We start from the raw sequence: 10,472 nt of genomic DNA, 5'->3' as shown, positions 1-10,472 counted from the left end.
CTTGTCAGTCTTTCCATCTTATCAGTCTTCTTGATTGGTAAGAAGTGGGTAGACTTGGTAAACCTGTCGACGGTTAAAGCAAAGGGTCTTTCCGTAGCACATGGAGCTGGTATAGTGAGGACCAAGCCAATCCATTTCTAATAGCTACTTGGGAACTTCTTATCGTAAAGCGCATTAAATCGATCATGGCATCTTCTATGCATGTGTCTTTAGTGCCTTCTGTTTTATTCTTGTTATTACTATTGCTAATATTTGTACCACCTTTATAGCTAGTATAGGTAGTAGGACTACTTTGGTAATTACTGGTGGAATCTCGCAATAGGATCCCTACAAAGTCCATCTATCCTCTTTTAGTGTAAACAAATTGTATATAGTTAAGATTGAGACGATAGTCGACTGAGCAGCTCTGCCCTAAATCCAAAACCAACCAATAAACAGGAAGTAAAGCGGAATTACTTACTCTAAGTCTGCAAAAATCTTAACAATGTATGATTCTAATATTATACTAAGCCATCCTAGCTCACCCCTAAAGATCCTAAGTTTTTATATGACTGATGTGTTAATTTATGATTTTGATTCAATTGTCTAAAACTTTTATGAAAATTTGATGCTTAATTATTGTTATTTGGAAAACGTACCAAAATTCCAGTAGGATCCCTGTTGTTTCTTTATGTCTCTTCGTTAAACTCTTCTCGTTCCTCCACCATTCCTCTCTGTCGGGTAATCCCTCTTAAAGTGCCCCTTTTCACCACATAAATAGCATATTGGATCTACTCCAGCATTGGGGATCTGAGTCCTACAGTGATCGTTGGCGTGCCCTTTCTTCTTGCACCTATCACAATACATCTCCCGACATGCTCCGTAATGATGGTAGTTGCACCTTTTGCATTGTGGGAGGTTTCCTAAATATGGTGTTGCCGATGTTGAGGGAGTAGGGCCAGTGGGGGTAGGGATTTCTACCTCTTGTTGCCTTTTGATTGGTCCTTGAGTCGAACTGCTCCCCTTTTCATTCCAGAACTTTCGTTTCATGTTTTTAGGTTTGTGGGTTGGAGTATTCTTATAGGTAGACACTCGTTGTTTTCCTTGGTTGTTTCTAAGATTTGAATTGTCGATACCATTTCCATTTTTACTAGCGTTGCTTCCTTTGTGATTTGACATGATGACTGTCACAGCGGCTGTGACCGCAGCTTGAAAAGTAGCTGAGTCTATATGCAGGAGTGGTGTTTCGTTGGTTGGTTGGTTATTTCCATGTGAAGACATGATTTTGTTAAATGATATGAAACGAGTCGGTTAGCTAACTACAGTAGTTGTTAGTTAAATTCTATAAGTATAAATTTCTCATCCTCTTATTTGGTTTTTAATGCTTCGACCTACATCCTTATGATGTATTAATGAATGAGGGTTGAAATAGGTATCGTATTTGAGTTAAGTTTTAGCAAATTAGGGTATAGATGTTGAAATCTTAGGTCGATCTAGTTTCATGGGTTTTGGAAGAAGGTATCTTTCTTACTATTTCTAGTTATGAAGAAGGATGTGATATACCTATCTCATAGCGTGAGTAATATAATTACCAATTCACTGGGTAATATTAATTATTAATTATTCGTTTGACGCATTAGGCTCTCTACCACTTCACATGCTTCTCGAGTGGTTTCCTCTGTTCTCTATCCTATTTTTGGTGGGATTTGATATCCTATGGTAACTGTCTCTTTCTCTAAAGGGTGTAGGTGATAGGAAAGTTGGATTTATCGAAGGATTGGCTCTGTTTGATTAGCGAGACGACGTCTTCCAGCTATATGGTTAAAGATGAAACGGTGGCAAGACTTCAACAGAGTTCCAAGTTCAATTCCATTGAACTTCCATAGATTAGGTCAACCAGGATAGTGTAGTGAGTTGCCAAGACAGTTTATGACATGAACTGTTTACATAGCCAAAGCATGGATTGATAGTGATGATCTTTAAAGGAAACAAGAAGTCTGTCATAATAGTTGGTATAGAAGTTACATAGAATTCGGAAAACTTGACCTTGGAGTAGGTCTACAATACACCACACAGGGAAAACTTGACAGCATAGAGATCTAGTAAAACAGTACTTGCTAGATAGAAATGTTTACATGGAAAGAGTACTACTTGGAGTACATACAAAGGTTATTCCACAAACCAATAGAAAGAGCGAGTAGTGTGCCCTCTACTCGTGATGTGAACTTCTTGGATGAGCCTTTGTTTCTGCCAACTGACGCTCCATCTCGCGCATACGACTTTCATACATTGTCTGGTGTGCTTGAAGTTTTCTAACTGCAGTTTGAGTTGTAGTTAGCTCTCTCTGTAGAGCTTCATTGTGATTCACGATTCTTCCATGGGCTCATCCTAACTGTCGGGTGGGAACTGTATTGACCCCTGTGTTCGCATCATTCTCCTTGGTTCGATGGATAGCTGCCCTTCCTTGCTCATCATTGTGAGCAATTCGGCGAACCATTATAGGATGGACTCTGTCTGCTGAGCCTCCCTCGCTCAGATTGTAGAAGTTCCGGTCTCCATTGAACGGAGTGGGTTGACCCTGTTCACGACTCCACCTATTCAGGTTCATTGCCCACAGAGGTGTCGAGCCTTGAAATTTCGGTCGATGATTTGGATTTTGGGTCGGAGTCACTAAGGGTAGGTTATTGACTCCGGGGTCGGTGTCGGGGCCTTCTTGCATTCCTTCCCCGAATTCTTCTTCGTCCACAATCTCCTCTGGATCCTCCTATGGATCATTCCCAATCCATCCTCCATCGCTTTGGTTCGGGTAGTAGGGGTCCCCTGGTAAGTGAAATCCGGCCATTGTGTCTGCGCGAGAATAGGGATAGGAGAATTGTCTAGAAATTTCAAACATGTAAATCTGAACATGTAGGTTACACTATTGCATTAACAAAATACTCCTATAGTATTTTAAATGTTATGTTTGATTCTAAATTTTATTTGTTTGGTAAGTTTTAGACTTGTTGTCCACTGCAACTATTCCTTGGCATACGTTAGTCGGCTCTCGGATAAATATAGTTGATCAGGCTATATTCATCCCAATTCCGATTACATATCCCAAGGCATACCTGTGGTGCACAACTTATCCATAATACTTCTATATTGTTTTCATTATGATACTGACCCTGATATATGATGTGTGCATGTATACTTTATAAAAATTTCATTTTAAAAGTATAACTCTCAGTCAGAGTGTTTTTTTTGCCCAATTGTGTGTATAGTTGTATATCAAAAATAAATGGTTTTGATATACTTAGTTCACTATAAACAAAGCTTTGATACCAATCTGTCACACCCCCAAACCTGAATGGCGGAAACGTTCGGGGGCAGAGGACGTCATATTCAGTATCATAACAATTGAATAGTAAAGAAAGTACACACCACCATAACATATATATTTGAAAAGTTTACATGATTGAAAGTGTTACATGTTTAAATATCAAATACAATATGGTGATCCAAAATATGTTACTAACGCCAGCGCGTTAGTCTTCAAAAGTAGTTGCTACCTGGCTTAGCGATTTCCTGAGAATACAAGTTATTTCAAAGAAAAAGTGTCAACATTTAAGTTGGTGAGTTCATAAGTATATATTTGTATAAATGTATGCCATTCGAAAGCTTCGTGTTTGTTTTCCAGAAAATCCGATATTTTCTCATAAAAGGAGTTATGAATCTTTGTTTGTATAATATGAATGTATTGAATCAGGAAAAACCTATATTTTCCTAATAGTGGAGAGTAGTCTCAGATGTCCAAGACTATGATTTTGTAAGTAAATATGTCATACTTAAAATAATGATGCATAGTTTTATTAGTAAACAAAACTATAAGAAGTTTGTAATTTCGCGTAAAGATAATTGTAATATTACTTTTCCCGCAAAAACATAAATACCATAATAATTGTCTATCCTGTGAGTTTTCATAACCGTACTATGATGGATTTGCCTGCGGCGACGTTCTTCAGGCGTCGAAGCGATATGATATTTGTCACCCCGCGGACTGTAGCTAACAGTCAGGGTGCGGGATCATCAGTCCCGTATAGATCTATACACACGTATCACGTTCTCACAACAGAGACTCTGGTTATAAAACAGGGCTTTCTAGCGGTACCTTAACAGTTATGGTGAAGACGATTGACTCACATATTCTCAATTAAGTCACGTATTTTGAAATATATATGAATGATTTCTGAAAAGATTACCCTTTCTATAGTGTTAACAAAGGCATAATAATGACTTGTATTTTCTTGTATAAACATAATATTATAGTTGAAATGGTTACCCTTGGTATGATGTGGTATGTAGATATATAAATAAAACATATTTCTATATATATATATATATATATATATATATATATATATATATATATATATATATATATATATATATATATATATATATATATATATATATATATATATATATATATATATATATAACATATTGTATCCCATGAGGGTAAAGTTGTGATGTGTGATGTTTTATATGTTAACAACTTCATATAATAGTTAAAACAATAGTAAGAAAAGTATAGCAAAAGATTGATGTTTTTCACGCGAGTTTAACCGTGTGATTACTTGTATTCCCCTCTTTAAAAGCATTTAAAAAGGTATTTAAAAACGTAGTGATAGGGGTTAGAACTCACTTGGTAGCTTGCAGAAGGTGAGACAAAAATTGATCAGAACTTCGACTGGAGAAACCTGATTTCTCGGGATTCTCGGGAATCTCGGGACCGTAAAACTTCCTTCAGAACTTGGATATGAAAACCGAGGCTTCGGGATGGCTTCAAGGGGTTAAACGCAGAGCAAAAGCACGGGAATGAGAAGAATTGAGCAAAAGAACTCGGCAGCCTCGCATGCCCTTTTATAGGGGCTGAACCTCGCACGTACGCCGGGCGTACAAAGCTCTACGCGGGGCGTAGTTCGGATCAGACCTCCAGGTGGCGAGCTCCGGATGGTGCAACGTGGTCGCTTCTGGGCCGAGGAAAGCAGTTGTACGTTGCGCGTAGCTATCTCGTACGCAGGGCGTACCTCGATGTCGACATGTACGCGGGGCGTACTCCTCGATACGCTGGACGTACCGTTCGGATCAGATCGGACTCGTCAGCTGTTCGGATATTATCCGAATAAATAATTAAATTTATATATTTTAATTATTTAAAAACTTCAGATAATCATAACTCTTGCATACGATCTCCGTTTTCGAGGTTCTTTATATCCATGCGTAGGTGAGATTATGCTCTACAACTTTCGCTTAGACTCCGTCGGCTAATTTTGTCTATATTTTTAATATTATATTTTTAACAGGCCGAGACTGGAAAAGTCTGTTAAAAATCCATAACTTCTTAATCCGACGTCCGTTTTTGTCTGTCTTTTTACCGTTGTATTACTATTGATGAGATCTTCGATTCTCGTTAAGGTTGCGTTGGCTAAAAGCCGTCCGATCTCTATTTCGAGTTTTTAGCTGTCTACTGCTATGTCTGAAACTTCGAGAAATCATAACTTCCTCATACGAAGTCAGATTTGGACGTTCGTTTTATGTATGCTTACGGTTTAGTGATATCCACAACTTTCATTTAGATACTTAAGGCTAAAAAGTATTTTATTGAAATTTTGTGTTTTACGCTTAACAGTGTTTTGCCGGTGTAGTTGCGGATTTTCGATTGGTCAAAACTTCTTCGTTATAACTCGGATTTGTGTGTTCTTTATATTTTTGAAAACCTTGATACGATATCTACCACTTAGTACATTCACATTGAGATTTTTGAACATTTCATTTTTGTCGTTATTCATATTATATTAAGATAGGTTACCAAATTGACTTTGGATCGTTACATTGATTCGAAATATCGGGTTGTTACAGAAGTTTAGAGTGATTAGCCCATAACTAAAACAAAAACAAACAAGAAATCAAAGGTAAAAAGAATAGACATGACAAAAGTCTAGAAAACCGAATAAATTGATGATTATTTCTTCTAGATCTCTTCAACTCTTGAGTTCCAATCGATTTCTTCTCTTCTAAGGGTTTTCCCGAGAGTTTTTGTCACAATACTTCTTCAGAAAGTCGGTTGAAGTCCCCCAATTCGACTTAATGTTTGGATATATATATTTGCGCAAAATTTGGCCACCATGTCATGGTAAATGGAACCAAGTCGTGGTCTTTATATAAATCCCGTATTCTCCAAGTCAGCTCAACGATCGTGAAGTTTCGATTTACCACGTCGTGGTGGTGTCACCCCGTCGTGGTAGTTGGGAATCAACATTTTCTCAAACCACGAAAGTCGTCTGAAATTGTGTCTAGTTTTCTGAAGTTTTTGAATATCATCAGTTTGAGTTACGAATCATGAGATATGGCCAAATCACTGATGAGGGGTCAAGCTGTCCAGCAACATCCTTTTTTGCGTCTTTTTAGCTCCTTTCTCCTCCTTTTGCATTCCCGCTCCCATTTTAATTGTAGTTGAACGTTTCAAAGCATATTAAGTATCTTTTAGTTCTAAATTACATAAGAACATAGTATAAAATAATAAGAAAAGGTCATAAATATATGCAAAAAATAGACGTTATCAAACTACTCCACACTAGCCTTTTGCTTGCCCCCAATCAAAACTGATTTTATCATTATCATATGAAGACTTTAGCTACCAACATCACACAAGACAATCCATTTTGAGCCTCTCCATTACTCCAAGACCGCACTTCATGTATTTGTGTCTGAAATGCCTAATTACTTCCCTATCCTAAATACTCACTATCCTTATGAACATTCACCCATTAGTTTGTACGACACTTATTTTTTTAACCATACGAATCCATCCTCATATAATTTTCTTAGCCTCAAGATATTTTTGGTTAAACTCGCAAGCATACATACGATCTAAAAAGAAAAATTACAACTTTGATACCACAATTGAGCTCTTTGAATTCAACACCTTCTTGTTTGATTTTTGGCATCTTCAAATTTTTGATTTTTCAGAATTTTTGATCTTTTCATCTTCATACTTTTATAGCTCGTTCAAAATTATTTTGACTTTTGCAACTTTCTCTCTCTCTTTTTTGTGATATATCTCACTTTTTTTCTATCAAATCCTACATGCTTAAGCAAGGGAGCTTAACTTCTACCTTTATTGGTTAGAGGTATTAGTCTAAGTGCAATGACTACATAAGCTCTCCTGCATAGATTTCAGGTACATGCTGCAAAACTTATTACTTCGTACAAACTACCAGATTACCTTTCATATCTCATGAATTTTCACTAGAACTGGGAAGCCACAAATACACTATGACTTGTATCAGCTCAATTAAACATTTGAGCTCGCATTGGATCATCCCACACAATGCTAGCAACTTAAGTTTTAAATTATTACTAGATTTAATTTTTTAAGATTATTATTTCAAATCTATAGTATTTTTAAGTTATAAAATTCTTCCAATCTAGCAATTTTATTTTCCGATTTAAACTTAAATTCCTTTTTCGACCCCCTACCCCACACTTATTTCATACAATGCCCTCATTGTATGCATAAAACAATTTAAGCACATAAAAGCAGTAGAAAGGGAGAAAAAGTAACAGACTCTCCTAGGGTAGTAGTGGTGAGATCAATTTCTAGAAAGCGTGTGGAAAAGCATGGACATCTTGAAAATGTATCTAGAAACTAGACCCATGCAGCTACTCATAAATGTGCCAGAAAAATGTGAACTAGAGACTTGCATCTTCAAAAAGTATGGTGCGAAAAACATCAAAATATTTCACTGAAGCCCAACCATGTCGTAGGAAAACGACACCACATCGCGGTGTCGATGGTGGAAAGATCTGGTCGCGACAATAAGAAATTCCACGTCATGGTAATTGAGCGTCACGACTTGGTGATTAGTTAGAACCCGTTTGATCGCGAAAATCTGAATTGCCACGGCGTGGTAATGATGACCATGTCGTGGTGTCTTCACATAATGATTTTCTTCAAAACTCTTCCCGTTAGGTACCCCACACTTATTTAAAAATGCGGCTTCTAGGTTATAGTCTTCTAAAATCTCCCGGCTATTTCCAATTAAGCTCCTTCACTACTTCACTTCTTTCAACACTACAAAATAAGATCAAAATACTGAGAAACATGTGATCAATCGGTTAAGCTAAAATAAATCTAAAACTAAATCAAAAAGAAAAGAAAATGCAAACTCTAAAAAATTGGGTTGCCTCCCAATAAGCGCTTATTTTTAATTGAGTCGTGAGCCAAACTCCTTCCCAGTCTACGTTGTTGCGGTTGGGAGTGGGATCTCCCTTTGCTCTTTTTGCTTCTTCCACCTCCTTTTGTAGGCTTGAACCCTTATTTTGTACAGTTTTTGAGTTTTCCTTTTTCTTTGGAATGGCGTTTTTTGAGTTTTCCTTCCAGCAAGTTGTGATTCTCCTTCTCATTTTTGTTACTCCCTTGCTTCAACATCCATCTTGTCCGAGGTTGGCTTGCTTAATTCTTGTGTAATCTCGTTTTTACTCACTTCTTCATTATCACTTGAAACCAAAGTTTCTTCTTTACTTTCTTCATTCACTTTAGACTTTGGTGTTGTAAAGGCGAAAACTTCAAAAGTTAGGGAAACCAAGGCGCGAGGCTTGGTATGCTCAACTCTCTCCACGTGAGGCTTTGCCCAAGTCTTCAATTCTTCCTCCATTAGCTTCTCTATTTCATTTAATTGATTTCTTCATCTTCTACACGAAGTGTGAGCTTTAAGTCATGGATGTAAACGAGAGCTCTTGCGGTGCTTAAAAATGGTTTTCCCAAGATTATGGGAATTTCTTTGTCTTCTTTCATATCTAACACCACAAAGTCAACTGGAAAAATATATTTCCCAACCTTTACCAATAAATCTTCGACAATCCCTCGTGCACGAGTGATTGAGTGATCCGCCATTGGTAGTGTAATCCTAGTATTTTGTAGCTTTGGTAGACCGAGCTTCTCGTAAAAGGAATATGGCATGAGATTGATTCTAGCCCCCGAATCGGCTAAAGCATTTAGTGAAGTTGTATTGCCAAATTCACAAGGTAAAGTTAGCCGGCCCGGATCTCCCATCTTGATTGGCAACCCATCAATTATTGCAGTTGAACATAGCTCATTAAGCAAAATGGTAGATGCTGTTTCTAATTCCTTTCGGATAGTCATCACATCCTTAGCAAATTTGGGAATTTTAGCTATGGACTTTAAAAATGGAGAATTTATCAGAAGAGCTAGCACTTGTTCCATTAACTTCTTCTGTTCCCGCTCGAAACTATGCTTAAGGGCTCGAGATGGATATGGCAGAGGAGGCTGGTACGGTTCAGAAAAAGAAGAATTTTTATTCTCCAGAGACCACGCTGTGGCTTTGTGATTGCCACGTTGTGGTGTCTGATCAAACAGTTTTTCTTTTGCTTCTTCATGCTCAAGTTCGTTCGTCTGTGGTTTGGGGTGTTTGATAACTTTATGAAACATCATAAACGTCTCATAATCTTCCTCTTCTTCAGTAAATATAGCCATAACGTGAGATTGTGGTTTAGGATCGGGATTTTTAGGAGATTAACGTTCATTTACAAGCTTAGTTAATTCCCTGAGATAAGTCTCCATGTTACGGATGGAAGCTTGTTGATTTCTCATAGTAGCATCAGTAGCATTGTGTCATTTTTCAAAAGCCTCCATGAACCTATTAAGCATTGACTCAGAGCCCATATTCTTCTCGGGTAGTGGTTGTTCCTTTTGATGGTATCCCCGTCCAGTTTGCCTATATTTTTCTTTTTTCTTTTTATACTCTTCATACGACAACCATTCTTTCTTTGGGTTTCTCCAATCTTCATCAAATCGATCACCACTAGAATAAAAAACTTGAGCTTTTCTATTCCCATTTTCTTCTAAATGGAAATCCTTGGTTAAGTGTGTACCATTGCAATTTTCATAACCCACACATATTGCATGTATGGATTGATCCATTTTTGTCATTCTTCGATCCGTGTTATTTAACATTGCCAAAACTGCCGCCATGTCTTCCGAAGCACCATTTCCATCCTTGTATCCTATTGCTACGTCTTGTTGAGGAGGTCCTTGAGAATCAAGGCGTTGCCTTGTCGTCACGTTTACCCTATCATAAAAAATAGACACTTGTTGTTGCTCATTAGGATCATTTTGGGGACAATTTCTTAGTAACCCTTTATTTCTTTCCCAGGCTTCATACACTGATTCCCCCGCTTGTTGCTCAAAATTTGCAATAGCTTTCTTAAGTTTCGCAACCTTTGTTGGTGGGAAAAATTGTTGGATGAACTCTTCACGCATTTGTGCCCATGTTGTGATTGCACCGAGTGGAAGTGCCTTCAATCAATCTTTTGTTGCTCCCGCGAACATAACTGGAGGCATTCTTAACAAAATTGTTTCTCGTCTTACATTCTAAATATTAAAATAATCGGTGATGTCAATGACTTCATCGAGGTGTTTGTATGCATCT

The 10,472-nt window shown here is 37.5% G+C and overlaps 1 protein-coding gene and 1 non-coding gene across 2 annotated transcripts; one reads left to right on the top strand and one right to left on the bottom strand.

The window, feature by feature from the left end:
* Positions 1-8,695: 8,695 nt before the first annotated feature.
* Positions 8,696-9,517, bottom strand: LOC145131818 (uncharacterized). The gene has a single exon (XM_079066466.1). It carries the CDS (start codon positions 9,515-9,517, stop codon positions 8,696-8,698), a length of 822 nt encoding a protein of 273 aa, XP_078922592.1.
* Positions 9,518-10,148: 631 nt separating this feature from the next.
* On the top strand, positions 10,149-10,255 carry LOC145135094 (small nucleolar RNA R71). The gene has a single exon (XR_013719573.1). It is a non-coding gene; the product is annotated as a small nucleolar RNA R71 (small nucleolar RNA).
* The last annotated feature ends 217 nt before the right edge of the window (positions 10,256-10,472 follow it).

This window comes from Lactuca virosa, chromosome 8, assembly GCF_052849685.1.
Source record: "Lactuca virosa cultivar CGN04683 chromosome 8, Lactuca_virosa_CGN04683_v6, whole genome shotgun sequence".
In the NCBI taxonomy this organism is placed as follows: Eukaryota; Viridiplantae; Streptophyta; class Magnoliopsida; order Asterales; family Asteraceae; genus Lactuca; species Lactuca virosa.
The sequence above is the reverse complement of the archived record's forward strand: the minus strand, read 5'-3'. Positions and strand labels throughout refer to the sequence as shown.

Bases quoted from the DNA above. Each gene is read 5' to 3' on its own strand.
- LOC145131818 (XM_079066466.1), bottom strand. From the start codon at position 9,517: ATGGCTATATTTACTGAAGAAGAGGAAGATTATGAGACGTTTATGATG.